Source organism: Schistocerca gregaria, chromosome 7, assembly GCF_023897955.1.
Source record: "Schistocerca gregaria isolate iqSchGreg1 chromosome 7, iqSchGreg1.2, whole genome shotgun sequence".
NCBI classification, from domain to species: Eukaryota; Metazoa; Arthropoda; class Insecta; order Orthoptera; family Acrididae; genus Schistocerca; species Schistocerca gregaria.
The window spans coordinates 132,919,285-132,937,840 of NC_064926.1; the positions used below are offsets into that span (position 1 = coordinate 132,919,285).

General features: G+C 39.1%; 1 protein-coding gene across 1 annotated transcript in view; it reads left to right on the plus strand.

Annotated features, from left to right (window-relative positions):
• The window catches only part of LOC126282217 (katanin p60 ATPase-containing subunit A-like 2), a 197,799-nt gene that overhangs the window by 123,637 nt on the left and 55,606 nt on the right, over positions 1-18,556 (plus strand). The window contains exons 4-6 of the mRNA XM_049981765.1: positions 7,446-7,935; positions 8,012-8,180; positions 8,277-8,389. Coding sequence (XP_049837722.1) covers positions 7,446-7,935; positions 8,012-8,180; positions 8,277-8,389 — 772 coding nt within the window. The remainder of the gene's footprint in view (positions 1-7,445; positions 7,936-8,011; positions 8,181-8,276; positions 8,390-18,556) is intronic.

Genomic DNA, 18,556 nt, shown 5'->3' on the forward strand with positions numbered 1-18,556 from the left:
GCAGTCATCTGACACGAATGTTGCTAACCAACTGATAGGATGTTGGCCCACTGTTTGTAGTGAACACTGACCCTGGTGAATTACTCCAGTATCCTCGCTCTATGCAGGCTCTTCTTGAGCAGCTCGTGGCTTCGGTTGCCCGGACCACCTATTGTCGCGTCACTGCTGCCAATCCCCTATGTTTGTGCCTCCATCTCGGGCCAGCAAACCCCATATATATATCGGCAAGCAAAGACCTTCTAAGGGCACAACTCAGAGATACCAACTCTTCCTCATAGATATTGGCATGGGGCCGCAAGAGGGATAGTCAGTACTATACCTGAGCCAGTGGTGCCAGACAGACCAGAATAATAACTCAATGGCGCCACAGCTCAAAAGTGAATAAGAGTTGAGCAGTGGCAGAAGCAATGTTGTGTTTCATGTGTGTCTGTGCACACAAAATGGATGCTGCAGCAATAGCTGAGCATTTCTGTTATGGGCATACTTACACACTGCCTGTTAATGTGCAGTATTGAGTTTGATTAGCAAGGTGGTAATAAACTTATCATTTTCTTGCACACTTTTGCATCTAGTTTAGGACACTCTATCACATAAAAAAATAGAAACACAATGAAAATAACAAAAAGGAATCAACAGTTACTTTACTGGCCACAAGCTGCTTCTTCAACTGACCTATGGAGCAGACAATATGACAATGGTGAGCATTAGAGAAGACACAACCAAGTTCATTCTCTGTGTGGTTTTTGCAGTGGTAGCTGCCCTGTCAATCACTTTGTTATTCTGATCCACAAATAGATGAGGAATTTTCTTAGAATGTATGTTTGCATACAGAAGTGTCTGCAAATGAATTGTGGCTATGAGATATATGGAAAGGAAGAGAACTGAAGTGTTTGAGATATGATACTTCAGAAGGTCTCTAAAAATTAGGTTAACTGATAAAATGAGAGAAGAGGAGGCTGTCCAAGGAACTGGTGTGGAGAACATGTGGGAAACATTGAAAAGAATGAAAAGAGAGAGGATGATGGAGCACCTATTAACACATCAAGAAATAACTTCCATGGGTGTTAAGGGAGCTGTAGAGGGTAAAAATTATAGTGGAGAGATTGGAATACATTCATCAAATAACTGAGATGTTGGGTTCAAGTGCTACTCTCAGATTATGAGGAATTCATGGTGATCCACATTAAGCTAGTCAGGAGGCTGATGACAAAAATGTTTAGGTTGCTTCACTTCCTGTCTTCCTTCACTTCCTGTGGTTTGTTGGCTCTGTCTGTGGACTTACAAACCATGCTACATTTTTTGTTGATATCTGGTACAATCACGCTGGGAATGTGTGCCTTTATTTGGTTAAAATATTGCTGGTCATGTTGTAATACCACACAAATAGGCAAGCCCTCTCACAAGCAATTGAAAACTATTCTGTGTTTAATGTGCCTTGTGGTTTGTAGAATTCCTTGTTATTTTAAAGACACTTACTTTTCATGCTACTTTACTGTCTGATAGCTGTGTATGTGGGAAACCGATATATATGTAAACATATAAACACTTCTATTGCACTTAGTCTTACTCTTATATTGGAAAACAGAGGTGCAACACTCATTAAACCAACCTCAGAATAGTGGTGGTTTTGGAGGGGGGAGGGGGGAGGGAGAAGGGAGAGAGGACATATATACCTGGTTCCAGAATTAGTACTGATCCCACATTTGTTCTTAGCCTGTAGAAATGATATTCTGATTATTTTGAAGAGTAGTTCAGAACATGTAATGTTTATTGACAACACAAGCATACTGCTCAAGGTTCTGAACACAATATTATCAGAAACATATCAGATATAGCTAAACATTACACTGAAGACAAAACACTGACTGTTCTAAGTCTGTATACCTTTCACACCATTATGCATACTAGGATCATTCAGGATGAACAAGATACCAAATCAAATGTCCATTGTTCTGAAACAGGAACGATAACTCTTTGAATATCTGCTGGCCTAGACTAAAAAAATACAAAAATCTTTGTGTGTGGCAAATCATTTATTAAAAATTACTATGTGGGATGAGCCAGTTGCAAATTAATAACTTCAGAAAGTCAGTAAAATCCTGGCTGAAAGAAGAAGCATTCTATATTGCTGATGAATTTGCAAATAGTAATGTAACTGTGCAATTATGTATTGACCTATACATACTGTATTGACATAGGTACAACATACCGTGTGTGTGTGTGTGTGTGTGTGTGTGTGTGTGTGTGTGTGTGTGTGTGTGTGTGTTTGACTGAACGATGTCTTATGCAGGTTGAAAGGTATCTATGGGCTAGCAATTAAATTTAACAAATTACAAATGTTCCACAGCTGACAGGTTAAGTCTTAATCTCATAAAGGCTTAGATTATGTGATTTCATGCAAGCAAAAGTGACCTGCTAGTACCAGAAGTAGGTATTAATAATTGTACACTAAGTGAAACACTGTGTTCAAAATTCTTTGGGGTTCAGTTGAATAACAAGTTTAAAATGGATTCATCACATAGATAAACAAATTAAGAAGCTCAATGTGGTATGTTTTGCCCTTAGAAGCACCTGTCATTGTGTTAACTTGGAGACAAGTGTTGGCTTGTTTTGCTCATTTTCATTCCTTATTGTCTTATGGAATTAAATGCTGAAGCAGAACGACTAAAGTAAATAAATTATTTCCTCAACAGGAGAGAGCAGTCATAATATAGTGTAATGTAGATAACCATACATCTCACAGGATCCTTTTTAAATGTCATGGAAATCTTGCACTCAATTTCTCTTCCATTTATTCCTCAATACTTTTTATTACTTGAATGGAACCAATTTCAGCTGAATTTTGATCTACGCAATCATAATACAAGACACAAAAATAAATTTCATGTAGACTGTCTCCTTCTCTTGGGTTAAGAAGTGGAGTTATGAACCTGGGTACAAAGATATTCGAAAGTTCCAGTACAACATAAACCATGTAAATGGAAATTCCTAACAGTTCAATAGAAAACAGAAAATGTACATTATTAGCTAATCTTTCTACAAATTATCTGATCACTTCTGGATTCAAGAACAAGAAAGCTTGTTGGTATTTTATCAACATCTATGAGCTTCCTGATAGAAATAACCAACTCTTTATTTGTGCACAACAACCAAAAAATAATGCATGTCGAGCGAATACAACCATAGTCCCAAAACAAGATTCAAAGCTCACTAAATCTGAAGATAGAGCACTCCTCATTCTATCGTCATTGGCAATCTATGGTTGCCACAGAGCCCCCCTCCCCCCACTCCACTCTTGTGAGGAGTGGATGTTGTCAAATTCAGGGGTGTTGAGGGCTGCTCAACAGGTGTTGGCTGATCATGCAAGGTAGCATGACCATTTATGCCATGACTAGTCCTAATGGAAGGCATGGGTGGACTGTTTTTTGAGGAGTCAGGTAGGTCCATGCATGTTGGACTACAGAAGGTATAGTCAGACATCCAGTAAGGAGGATGGACTGGTTGCCCTGCATGTGTGTACTGTACTGGAGTGGGAGGTGTCAGAGGAGTGGCGAAGAGGAAGACACGTATCTTGAGTATCCCATTGCTGCTGAGTGTTGCACCCATATCATCTGGAACAGGGATTGTGCAGAGGGTGGTTATATGTGAAGTGGGTGTGGCCTCAGGTGGAGTGCCCCTCACACAAAGGATGGAGAGTGATCGATCTTGGAGCAGTAAGGAAATCTCATCATGTGGGCACCCAGAAATGTTGATGGAAAAGTGAATCTCATTGATGGTAGTCATAGGTGGTGCTGTAGGAGTAGGGGGGGGGGGGGGGGGGACATTGTACTTCAGGAGAAGCACTACAGCACACTGGAGGAACAGCAGGGGACAGTACTTACAATGATGGAATGTCACACACAATGTATTTTTGAACCTGAGACAGCAGATTGTCACACACAGAGTTTGAATGAGTGTCCACTACTGTTGTTATGAATTGCACTGACTATCTGCCAGTAGACCTCCGCCATTTATCTGATTCCTCAACCTGTAGACTCTGCCAAAGTAATCCCATCCCATAAGTCCAACAGAACTTCCAGTCCTTGCTTAAAGCATTAGGTCCTTTTCAGAGTCTCTCCTCTGAATCCTTCATTCCTCACGTCTATGACACCCCACACACCCATCCTCTCTATGCTCCCCAAAATCCACAAACCTAACACTCCTGGATGCTCCATTGTGGCTGGTTATTGCGCCCCCACTGAAAGAATTTCAGCTTTCATTGACCAATACCTTCAACCAGTTGTCCATAATATAGCCTCCCACATCAAGGATACCAACCACTTCCTTTGTCAACTCTCCACCATCCCCACCACTATAACTCCTGAATCCCCCCTAGTCACTGTTGATGCCACCTCCCTATATACTGACATCCCTCATGCCCAAGGGCTTACTACTGTGAAGACGACCTTTCCTGTCATGCTCTAGACTCCAAAACCACTACCTCATTCCTTATACAACTTACTATACTTATCCTAACCCACAACTACATCTCCTTTGAAGGGAAGGTACACAATCAAATCCATTGCACAGCCATGAGAATCTGCATGCCAACTTGTGTATGGGTCATCTAAATGAGACCTGCCTTGCCTCGCAAAACGCCAAACCCTTAGCCTGGTTCAGATTCATTAATGATATCTTCATGATCTGACCACCTGGGGATGGCATATCTATGGTGACAAGAACTCGCTTGCTCAGTATACTGAAGGTCTTACCAAGACCTTCACAGACAGGCACTATGACCAGGATCTAGTCCAAAAACAGATCTCCCATGCTATTTCCCCTTGAACCCCCAACCCTCCCACCACTACCAAGAACCAGCCACAAAGGTGTACCACTCTGAAATGGAACAACTGAACCAATCCTTCACCAGGGCTTTGATTATCCATCATCATGCCCTGAAATGAGGGACATCTTACCCATGATCCTTCTCATCCCCCTAAAGTGGTGTTCTGTCACCCACCCAACCTCCATAACATCCTAGTTCATCCCTATGCCACTCCTAATCCATCTCTTGCAACAACAATCATACCACTGTAAAAGACCAAGGTGCAAGACCTGCCCAGTCCAACAACCCAGCACTTACTATTCCAGTCCTGTCACCAGTTTATCCTACCCCATCAGGGTTTGGGCCAGCTATGAATGCAGCCATGTCATTTACCAGCTCTGCTGAATCACTGCCCAGCTTTTCATATTGGTATAACAACCTACCAACACATTCTCCACTCCCATAATTCTCATGGCCACAACCTTTAGTAATATACTGCACCCTCCATCCAACAGTTTCCAACCCCCCCTCCCCCCACCCTATCATCTCCTTCCTATTCTTAACTGGTGGTGGTGGTTAGTGTTTTACGTCCCGTCGACAACGAGGTCATTAGAGACAGAGCAAAAGCTTGGGTTAGGAAAGGATTGGGAAGGAATCGGCCATGCCCTTTCAAAGAAACCATCCCGGCATTTGCCTGAAACGACTTAGGGAAATCACGGAAAACCTAAATCAGGATGGCCGGATACGGGATTGAACCGTCGTCCTCCCGGATGCGTATTCTTAACTCTCACCCTCTTTGTTTGCCACTCTCTGCCAATATTTCTCTGCTACTCTCCTTTTCACTCGTTTTTTCTCCAGTTCCCTGCCCCATGGCCTCCTAATGCTGCATCTGACAGTGCACACTCTGGCAGATAGTTTTCCTGTCCCCCCCACCGCTGCCCCATCCACTCCCCCCACTCACCCACCCACACATACACTACTATCCCTTCTCCACCCCCTGCAGATTGTTGCTTCCATCCCACATGATGGTTGCATTCTGGCCCGAGCTTCCAGTTGTGTGCAGGAGGTGTGCTTGCTTGTGAGTACGAATGGTGTGTGTTTCTCTGTTTCTCTTTTTCTGATGGAGACTGTGGCTGAAACCTTTGTGAAAGTGTCTTTTACTTGTGCCTGTCTGCTACTTAATGTGTCTTCTTTACAATAAGTAGCAATCTATCCTTCCCACACTGTTGTTGTTAGGAAATAAGTAAAAAAGATTAGGGATTAATGCTCAACTGATGGTACAAGCTGAGCTCAGTCATCTCAGATTGGAAAAGGATGAGAAAAGAAATCAACAATGGCCTTTTTAAAGGAGGCATACCAGAATTTGGCTTAATTAATGTAGTAAAAACTAAATTTAGATGGTAAGAAACGGATTTGAGCTTCCTCCTTCTGAATGTGACTCCTGGATGGAAGGAATTCCTCCAGCAGACCCATAAATAGGCTGGAGTAGAAAGGTACTCCATGAGTTAATGTGGTAGTTCTGTGGATATGTTTGTAGCTATTGTTCTTCATATTATGAACATTTGTGAGTGGCCCAAAGGATTAGGAAGGAAGTATCAGTGTCAAGAAGACACAGGGAAAGGTAGATTCAATGACAGAAAGTTCACGGGCATTGGGGATGTTAGCATACAGCACTGTAACAAACACAGTGGCATGCTTATGGGACAGGAATTGTGGTAAGGAGGTGGAGGAAGTGATTAACTTCTTAGGTGTAGATAAGATTGATTAAGGATGTTGGTAAATTAAGGCCGTGGGAATGCTGTAAGGAGCCATGAAGGGGCAACAAACAACAAGATCACCAGAGTTGGTTTGTGGAGTTTTCAGAGTAGGTAAAAGGTAGGGGTATGAGGTGACCTCAGCTGTTCATTCCATGTTCGTGATACTTGACCCACTAAGAAGGGCTTTAGGGAAGGAAGTGCAGCTAGGTTGGAGGAGTGAAATTCTTGGATAATTACAGGTCTGACTAGATGAAAAGGGTGATTGAAATTTGTATGATATGCAGGTATGATGGTGGTGGGGGAGGGGGGAGATGAGGGTCATAATTTCTAAGACGAAATGAAGAATGGACACATGAGATCCAGGTGTTAAAAGATAGACAGCAACAAAGATCATAAACAATGGGTATAGTGATGAATCATTTAAATCTAAAGTTTGGAAAACCTTTTTTGTAACTTAGAAAATTCATAGTAACTGCTATCAACCAAACAATATATTCATTAAATATGTAATTATAAATAAACAGCACCCAAATAGAATAACTGGGGATAAAGCTGTTTTCTTTCCAAGTGGTAACCACTAATTATGTAAGGTGTTGATTTGCAATCATTTAATGTACAAATTAACTGTGGCAAGTCTTCAGCAAAAGTGTAACTCTAATATCTGTTGTAATGTCGCAGTATTGCTCAGTTGCCTCTTCAGACATGTACTTCATCTTCTGTTATTCTCAGGTAAATGTTTGATGTTATATTCATTGTTGTTTTTTGTTTCATTCTTCAGTCCATTATTACCCAATTTAAAATACCATATAATTTTATATACTGCATTAATATTTTATGACCTTTTGCTTTAGTTCTGTTTTTGTCATTGATTATGTGTTTTTAAGACTTCAGTGTTCTGCTCAAAGTCTGTCCAAAGAAGCATGTTTGACTGGTGAATATGAAGTCTGTGACAACATAGACCTTCCAACTATAGTTATGGAGTATGAAACATACTACTATCTAAGATTCCAAAAGTATCCTAAAATATGCAAGAAGGCAGTAGAAAATATAAAATCAACAAATTTCTCAGTTCCAAAATCAAAAAATAACTTTCAAAAGAAGAAAACAGTACAAGCCAACAGTTCATCATCAACTCTGAATAATGAAAGTAATTCCTTTGAGCAAAAAGAGGGTGGAAAAAATGACTGTAAGCCAGATAAGTTAGTTGATGCTGAACAGTTATCTAAGGATTTGCAGTCAGAGATAAAGGTAATACCACTGCTAGTGGCAGACAACAGTAAGACAGAAGAGGATAACTCCATCAGGAGTACATTATTGCAACCTCCACCACATTTCAGTGGTGAATACAAAGATCTGGCAGAAATTATTATACAGGTATTTATGAAATAATCAAGGCTTCAGAGCTGTGTAAATCTCAGTGCACTATAATAACAAATTCTTAATTATTTAGGATATTTGGATGATGAACTTGAATGTTCACTGGGATGATGTAAAGGGATTAAATAAAGCCAAAAGTCTGCTTAAAGAAGCTGTTGTCTACCCAGTCAAATACCCAGAGCTGTTCTCAGGAATTCTGTCACCATGGAAGGGTCTATTACTGTATGGGCCACCAGGAACAGGTACACAATGTAAAACTAAAGTTTTCTGTAATATTTATTGTAATTTTTAGTCTGAGAAAGTACCCCGGTGATGCATTAAAGAACCTAATATTTCAGGGAAAACTTTGCTTGCCAAAGCTGTTGCAGCACAATGCAAAACAACATTTTTCAATATATCGGCCTGCTCACTTGTTAGTAAGTGGAGAGGAGACTCAGAAAAACTTGTGAGGGTAAGTGTATCCACTCAGTAAATGTTTCTCTGAATTTCTTATGTTCTTTTACTCACAGATAAGGTAAGCCAGAGCCTCGGTTGACAAGAGGAAAGAGGCCTCCAAAAAACCTTGATAAGTGCTTGTATTTTCAGTATAACTGGACCAAAAAAAATGAATGTAATTTGAAAATGTGGAGAACAAGGTATCAGCATTGTCACTAATGTAGAATTTGGTTCATTGTTGAGTTCATTGGGGGGGGGGGGCAAATTTAATCTCGTTGTACCCACACTCATCCCTGCAAAAAGGTGGTAATTTAAGAAGATGGGACCTGGAAAAACGGACTAAACCAGAGGTTGTACAGAGTCTCAGAGAGAACATAACGGAACAATTGACAAGAATGGGGGAAAGAAATACAGTAAAAGAAGAATGGGTGGATTTGAGGGATGAAGTAGTGAAGGCAGCAGAGGATCAAGTAGATAAAAAGACTAGGTCTAGTAGAAATCCTTGGGTGACAGAAGAAATATTGAATTTAATTGATGAAAGGAGAAAACACAAAAATGCAGTAAATGAAGCAAGCAAAAGGAGTGCAAAATGGCTAAGCAGGCATGGCCAGAGGCCAATGTAAGAATGTAGAGGCTTATCTCACTAGGGGTAAGATAGATACTGCCTACAGGAAAAATAAAGAGACCTTTGGAGAAATGAGAACCACTTGTATGAATATCAAGAGCTCAGATGGAAACCCAGTTCTAAGCAAAGAAGGGAAAGCAGAAAGGTGGAAGGAGTATATAGAGGGTCTATACAAGGGCAAAGTAATTTAGGGCAATATTATGGAAATGGAAGAGGATGTAGATGAAGATGAAATTGGAGATATGATACTGCGTGAAGAGTTTAACACAGCACTGAAAGATCTAAGAAAAAACAAGGCCCCGGGAGTAGACAACATTCCATTAGAGCTACTGACAGCCTTCAGAGAGCCTGTCCAGACAAAACTCTACCATCTGGTAAGCAAAATGTATGAGACAGGAGAAATACCCCCAAAGAAGAGTATAATAATTCCAGTCCCAAAGAAAGCAGTTGTTGACAGATGTGAAAATTACCAAACTATCAGTTTAATAAGTCACAGCTGCAAAATACTAACGCGAATTCTTTACAGACGAATGGAAGAACTGGTAGAAGCTGACCTCGAGGAAGATCAGTTTGCCTTCTGTAGAAATATTGGAACACGTGCGGCAATACTGACCCTACAACTTATCTTAGAAACTAGATTAAGAAAAGGTAAACCTACGTTTCTAGCATTTGAGAGAAAGCTTTTGACAATGTTGACTGGAATACTCTCTTTCAAATTCTGATGGTGGCAGGGGTAAAATACAGGGAGCGAAAGGCTATTTACAATTTGTATAGAAACCAGATGTCAGCTATAAGAGTCGAAGGACATGAAAGGGAAGCAATGGTTGGGAAGGGAGTGAGACAGGGTTGTAGCCTCTCCCCAGTGTTATTCAATCTGTATGTGGAGCAAGCAATAAAGAAAACAAAAGAAAAATTCAGAGTAGGTCTTAAAATCCATAGAGAAGAAATAAAACTTTAAGGTTCGCTGATGACATTGTAATTCTGTCAGAGGCAGCAAAGGACTTGGAAGAGCAGTTGAACGGAATGGACAGTGTTTTGAAAGGAGGATATAAGATGAACATCAATAAAAGGAAAATGAGCATAATGGAATGTAGTTGAGTTAACTCGGGTGATGCTCTGGGACTTAGATTAGGGAATGAGACACTTAAAGTAGTAAAGTAGTTTTGCTATCTGGGGAGCAAAATAACTGATGATGGTCGAAGTTGAGAGGATATCAAATGTAGACTGGCAATGGCAAGGAAAGTGTTTCTGAAGAAGAGAAATTTGTTAACATTGAGTATAAACTGAAGTGTCAGGAAGTCATTTCTGAAAGTATTTGTATGGAGCGTAGCGATGTATGGAAGTGAAACATGGATGATAAATAGTTTGGACAAGAAGAGAATAGAAGCTTTCGAAATGTGGTACTACAGAAGAATGCTGAAGATTAGATGGGTAGATCACATAACTAATGAGGAGGTATTGCATAAAATTGGGGATGAGGAGTTTGTGGCACAATTTGACTGGAAGAAGGGATTGGTTGGACATGTTCTGAGGCAACAAGGGATCACCAGTTTAGTATTGGAGGGCAGTGTGGAGGGTAAAAATCGTAGAGGGAGACCAAGAGATGAATACACTAAGCAGATTCAGAAGGATGTAGGTTGCAGTAGGTACTGGCAGATGAAGCAGCTTGCACAGGATAGAGTAGCATGGAGAGCTGCATCAAACCAGTCTCAGGACTGAAGACCACAACAACAACAACGACAACAACAACAACTGTACTAAAGCATTAACCTTGAGAAGATATTGCTTTTATTTAATGAACCCTGAGCATTATTCAAAGTAAGGTTAAATTAGCTATTTCACCTATTAAAGTGCTCTTACTGTATGACAGCAATATTTTGTTTTATTCTTTTAATGATAGTTTAGGATTTGTTTAAATATAATTTCAATCTTTTCAGAGCTATATATTCACTGCTCTGTAATAGTCTATAAGCATGATTATTACTGTAAATTGAATTAGCTTTTTACGAAAATACTGTGGGCGTTTGTTTTTTCTTTTTTCAAAGCCAAAAAATGTAAGGCTTGTTGAGTTATTGAGAGTCCAGTTTTTAAACTTTAAAACTCACTATTTTTCATCTAAAATTTAGGAAATTTTATGGGGCAAGACTCGCAGTATGGGCCCCCCAATATTTTAAATATTTTTTAAATAAGTCGGCGCCCTTGTTAGCAACCAAAAACTCTCAGGACAACATTCAAACCAGACATTGGTGTGGCCAGGGGGGAGGGGGGGGAGGAGCTGCTCTTTGGTGACTATTGATGGTTCATGAACCAAACAAACACCTATTATGATGAATGCTAAGATCTTTGGACTTCAGTCTGTGCTGCACTGTTGTGCTGTTCACTTGTGCTCTTATGTATATGTTTTATTAAGACAATAAAGTTGTGTTATTTCTTGTAGTTGAGTTACTTCTCTTACCTCTGATGACTACAGGGAATAAATACCCACAATCCTTACAATAACAGCATTAGTGAAGGGACACAAGGCATACAATAGCTTATTCATCAAGACAAGCATCTTTTGGAAATTTTTTGCAAATAATGTACTGCATTGTCCCAATGTTTGCATTGAAGAGTGATGTTAGAGTAGGCATAAAGGCAAATCAGAAGTTATATCAAAAGGGACTTAAGAAGTTTTGAGGCAGACTAGCTGAAGGTAGAATGTTTCATCACAAGTGCTACCATACATTCATTTATGGAAATACCAGGAATGCTTTAATATTGTTCTATGACAATTAGATCATCTTACACTAACAACAGTGCAGCTGAAAGAACAATATGCAGCCAAAAATGAGTTTTGTTTTTATGACTATCTGCTGCATGAAAGAACTGAGAAAATGATGAAGCTATGAAGCTGTTGTGCATTAGTCTTTTTCACATATGGGTCCACAGACACTGTAAATTTCTTAAAAGAATTATTTCCCTAAAAGAATAGCCTATGCAGGAAAATGACTTAATTTAATAAATGTTTGACACTAGTTGAAAGAAATTCAGTCTGTCTTGGTAGTGGTGAGTTATGCAAATTGAAACCACAGTAGGCATCCTTTCTGTTCTTGCAATAATCAAGATTTGCTGCTTCAGTAAGTAAAATCTAGACTGGTTGTTTAAAAGTTGGCACAAATGTGGAGATTTACTTCTTTATGTATCTGTGTATGCTATCTCTTTCACAGGAATGTATGTTAAATAAATGTGTACTGTTGTTGAACTGTGAGCCCCCTTGTTAAAACAAATACATTTCCATCAGAACTCACCTTTTAGACACAGTTTAATGTGCTGAGCATTCATTAAAAATTAAAATTCATTCATGAAACACATTCTGCTTTGCACAATGAACAGAATGTAAGGAAGTGATTGCTGACAGAAAGGTTTATTCCCAATAAGAAGTAACTTTGTATACACATAGATATTTACGTACTGCAAGCCACCTGAAGGCATGTGGTAGAGGGTATTCTGGTACTGGTACCAGTATCTTTCACTCTTTTCCTTCTCCATTCATGAGTGTTATGTGAGAAGAATTAATGCTGGTAAACCTCTCTATGAGCTCCAGCTTCTCTGATTTCCTCATTGCGGTCATTTTATAAGATATATGCAGGATGAAGTAATATGTTGCCCGCCCGGTTGGCCGTGCGGTCTAACGCACAGCTTTTCAGGTGGGAAGGAGCACTGGTCCCTGGCACGAATCCGCCCGGCAGATTTGTGTCAGGTCTGGTGAACCGGCCAGTCTGTGGATGGTTTTTAGGCGGTTTTCCATCTGCCTCAGCAAATGTGGCCTGGTTCCTCTTATTCCCCCTCAATGACTCTATGTTGGTGATTGCTGCGCAAACAATTTCTTTCTCCACATACGTGTACACCACCATTACACTACCACAAACATAGGGGTTACACTCGTCTGGCAAGAGACGTTCCCTGGTGGGGGAGGGGGGGGGGGGTGGGGGGTGTCCACCAAGGGCCAAACTACACAATAACCCTGGGCTCAGTGTGGGGCGGCGGAGGGATGAAGTGGACTGCGGTAGTCGTCGTGGGGTTGTGGACCACTGCGGCTACTGCGGGGACAGAGCCTCTCCATCATTTCTAGGTCACCGGTTAACATACAATACAAGTATTATGTTGCTTATCTCTTCCTGGGATCTGCTGTCTTAAAATTTCAATAATAAATCTCTCTGTGATGCATAATACCTCTTTTGAATTTGTTGAACATCTTTGTAGTGCTGTTGCACTGATTAATAAATGACCTCATGTTGAAACATGCTGGTGTTCATTGGGTCTCCTCTATTTCTCTATCAATTTCCCAGACAGATGAGCGATGTCCAAGTGCTTTGTAAGTCACTTCTTTCACGGATGAATGATATTTCTTAAGGTTTTCCCAATTAATATCCACCTGACATCTACTTTGCCTGCAATTTGTTTTTGTAGTCATTCTATTGTAGGTCACTCTGTATGGTTACTCCCAGGTACTTCACATTAGTTATTGATGCCAGGATTTATCTCCAGTAGTATAAACAAACAGTAGCGCATTTCTTTGTCAATAAATGTTTAACACATTGCATTTACTTATGTTCCTGGTCAAATGCCAGCACCTACAGCAATCATCAATCCTCTGCAGGTCTTCCTCCAATTCATTACAGTCTTTTGGTCTGGTAATCTTCCTATAGATAACTGCATCATCTGATAAAAGCCTCTTAGCATTATGAAGTTTTTGATGTTATTCCCTAGATCATTTGTGCAAGGTGATTCCTATTACAAATATCTGAAGTGATGTAGATGACACTGAGACAAGTAATTTAATATAATGTATATGGGGTCACAAATGTCAGGAAATACCCTAAAAGTGGATCACAGATGTTCAGTATGTGACACCACTAGATGACGTACCTCACTGCACATGGAGCAGTTGAGCCTATCAGTCCGTCATACCTGTTCATCCCAACCAATGTCAAGTGTTCACATCATATTGGGCTGTTTTGTGGAGCTTTAGTGCATGGACTTCAGGGTTTGAGTCTTGCATCTAGCAGGCAGTGTTTTTTCATTGTGTTAGACAACTATGTGTTTACACTGACATATGATTTATTATTTTTTATTTGCCAATCTCACAATCCCTGCTGGTTTATTGCAATGTACAGTACAACAAAAACCTACCATATCATATCAGAAGTACATGAGTATAGGCTTCCAAATTCTGTCATTACCAGTAAATTACCTACATTTTTTTACACAAAATAAGAAAAGCCTCTACTTCATTTCAATGTGGACAATAATTTTGTAACTTCTAATGTTTACAACAGATCACATTTACAAAATGTGTTCAAAATTGGCACAATTTGCTCGGATGCAATTATTGCATTCTCAATCATCCCCTAATCTCTAAGCCCAACTGCTGCATATGCAATAATGTTCAGCATCTGGTGACATCAAATATTCAACTTTTCTTGTCCATTTTGTGGGTATTTCCTGACATTTGTGACTCCATGCATTTTACATTATATTATTTGTCTCAGCGTCATCTGTGTTACTTGGTTTTTTTTAATGTTAATAAGTATCATCCAGGATTTATTTTAAACTGCAATGGCCCTATTGCAAATCCTTTGGATACTCCTGAAATTACATTTATGTCAGTCAGTTTTTTTACATTAAGAGCAACAAATTGAGTTCTATCCACAAGGAAGTCCAGGATCCAGTCACAAGTCTGGTCCAGTATCTGGTCCAGTACTCAGTAACCTTGTATTTTGTTCACTAAACAACAGTATCAAATGCCTTCCTAAAATCAATTAACATGGCTTCAACCTACATACCATTGTCTATTGTGCTCTGGATCTCATGGGTGGGCAGAGCAAGAAGAGTTTTGCAAGATCTCCATTTATGATATTCACATTGAGTTTTATGGAGGAAAATTTGGTTCTGCAAAAAGAAGTCATAATACATGAGCATAAAACATGTTTCATAATTCTACAACAGATTGACATCAATGATATAGTCCTATAAATATGTGCATCTGTTCTGTGACCCTTCTTGACTTGTACATTTTTCCAGGTAGCAGGTGTCATTCATTGCTCCAGTGATCTATAACAAACTACGGCTATTATGAAAAACAGTTCTGTTGTATAATCTCACAGGTGCCTCTTCCATTCCATATGCCTTTCCACCATTGAGTGATTTTAGTTGATTTCCTATTCTGCAATCAAATATCTCAGTATCTACCACTTTAGCATTCATACAATGATTGAAAGCAGGAACCATATTACACTCTTCTGACATGAAACAATTTCAGAAGATTAAACTCAGTACTTTGACCTCCTTTCTGTAGTCTTCCATTCTGGTGCTAGAGCAGTCACTGAGTGACTGAACATGTGATGTCAGCCTACTTCTTGATTTTATGTAGGATAAAGCTCCTTAGGATTTTTTTATCAGATTGATTGTCAAAATTTTACTTACAGATTTATGAATATCTCAAATTGATCTCCACACACTCATCTTGAATTCATTCAGCTATTGTTTGTCAACTAAGCTTCAACTTCACTTAAATCTGTGATGAAGCTCTCTTTGCTTTCATAGAGCTTTCTAACACAGCTATTGAAGCACACTATATCTTTCCCATCCCTCAAAAACTTATTTTCCACATATTGGTCTAAGGCATATTGAACACTACTTTTGAATTTTAACCATTTAGGCTCCACATCTTCAGCATCAGATTTGAATATCTGATGTTGACTAGTCAGACACACTGCAATTTGTATTGCTTACTCTTATAGTTTGATTGTCAGATAGATCTAAACATGAATGTGGAAGTAAATTAGAGCATGAATAAATTGGCAAAATACTAGGTCTGCACAAAAGTACAAAAAGAATGAGGAAAAGTGTACAATGTGTAACAGTATCGATGTATATCGCGAGTATTTTTGTTTTTTGTGCTACATCATCAGAAAAGTAACAGAAAAGAACAATGAAGTCAGAAGAAGGTATGAAGAAAACTTCACACATGGAGTGTCCACATCGTCATACAAAGTGAAATAATACATTCAGACCACTGCATCTGCAAGAAATGTGCAGAAAAAGGTGTATTGTGCGTGATATGTAAAACTGTGTTCCATTATAAATGTGTAAATACATATACAAAATGTAAGATATAGTTCTGCTCAAACTGTCTTCCAGATGATTTAGTTCAAAAACTTAACAGAAAGACTGTTCAAACAAAACAAGGTTTTAAAACAACAAATGTAACAAAGGCACACAACAGAATGCAAGTAAATTGTATGATAAATTTCACTCAGGTACAAGAACTTGTATCAACAATAAAACAAGTTATAGCATGTGTAAAAACTATGAGCAGAGGTGGCAAAAATGGCATCATATGCATTGTATGCAAAAGAGAGCTCAATTTATGGTACAAGAAACTCAGTCTGTCACAGAAAACAACCAAAAGCACAATATCGGAGTGGAAAGGTGACACCGGAACACCAGAGAGTTACCAGATTCACCAATTCCTTTAAAAAACCAATATGATGTCCAAAGTACAGTAAGTGATGAGCTCTCCATCAGAAAATGCTACTGCAAACATTCAGATACCTAAAATAGCCATTTCTGCACCCCTGAAGACTCGCAAACTATGACAACATGTACCAATGTCACAGCAAAAAAATTGTGATCGCTTGATGAAACTTTATATTCTAGCCAATAGCCATGGACGTGGAATTGCCTCTCATGTTAATGAGACAGCAGTTGTGAAAGCCACCAGCTTTGTCAAGCCAGGAGCGCCCCTCTCAGAAATAATGAATACTATCCATTATAAAGAAATTATAGAGTTATCTTCAGGTGACTTTATAGCTATGTTTGATGGCTCAAATGATATATTGCCACATTGGTCTTGTGTAATCAAGGAGATAAGAGCTGCCAACGACCTTCTTTCTGATATATGCAAGCAATTCAAAAACGTTGATGTTGTTGATATTAACGTCCAGCCAGCGACATTGGGGGCAGGCTTCACACATCACATGGCCTTCACTTGAACAATTTAGGGAAGGAAATTGTGACCCAGAAATTTCTGGAAAAAAACGAGGCACCTGTAAATATCTGCAACACAAACAGCAGTATCAGTAAACTTGCCAAAGCCAGTTGTAGCAAGTGCAACACAAATGACAGCAACAGCAGTACTGCTCCCACCACCACCAGCACCACCACCACCAATGGCAACATCAACAAAAACAATGACACAACAACAACAACAACAACAACAACAGAAGAAACATTGATAACAACTAAACCTACATCAATAGCAGAAGAACCATCAGTAGTTGAGGAAAAACCAACAGTTGCAGCAGCAGCCCCACCTCCAGCAGAAACAGTGTCAGTAGAAAAAGCAAACACAGTCACAGTACAAGAAACCATGTCACCGACATCACCAACAGTAGCTGATAAACACTGCCCGAGGAGGAGCCAAAAGCTAGGTACAGCTGCTTCACTTAGTGATGATTTTTTATGGCACCAAACGAAGAAAAGGAAGAGATTGTGACAAATAATCCTGAAAAATTGCAGATAAGTGTCAAAAGTCAGCAACAGAGCAGCACTTCTCCAGGTATTGACAAAATAACAAATACTTGCAAACCTTTCAAGATAATGAGTCAAAACATTCAGTGTCTCAAGAATAAAGTGTTAGAATTAGAAGTTGACAAAAACAACTTTGTAGATACCTATTGTATTTGTCTATCAGAACAATTGTGCAGGGTCAGTGAATTAAGTCTTATAAATATAAGCAGTTTTGAAATAGCATCTCATTATTGCCGCAGTTTTTGTAAAAATGGTGGAGTATGCATATACACTACGGCTGGGCTGTGTATAATGTTAGATCTGAAGCACACCATCTAAATATTGAGAAACATTTTGAATCATGTGCCATAGACCTAAAATCTGAGGAGAAGTGCGAAAAACTAAGTGTCATATCAATATACAGGTCACCACCAGGTGACAAAAACATATTTTTTTTTAAATTTGGAAACAGTACTAAACATTTTGTATAACAATGAATTGAACTTATCACTATGTGGGGATTTTAACATCAACCTCTTAATTGAAAATGAAGAAAAAAGACAGCTTTTCAGTATCCTAAACAGCTTTCACATGAAACCACTGTTCAAGGATCCCACGAGAGTAACAGAGTCATATTTTTCCCCATTAGATGATATCTTTCCAAATATCAAAATGGATGTTAGTTAGTTAGTTAGTTAGTTAGTTAGTTAGTTATATTACTTGTTCCATGGATCATGAACACGATTCTTTCGTAATGATGTGGAACGTGTCAAAGTACAAAAGATTCATTTATCCCAAATAATCTTTGTTAGTCTTATATACGGTACAATTGTTAATACTTACTGTATTTCTTTAGCCTATGTCTAAAAATTCATCTATGGAGTAGAAGGAGTTGTCATTCAAGAGTTCCCTTAACTTACTTTTGAATGCCGATTGGTTGTCTGTCAGACTTTTGATATTGTTTGGCAAGTGACCAAAAATCTTTGTGGCAATATAATTCACCCC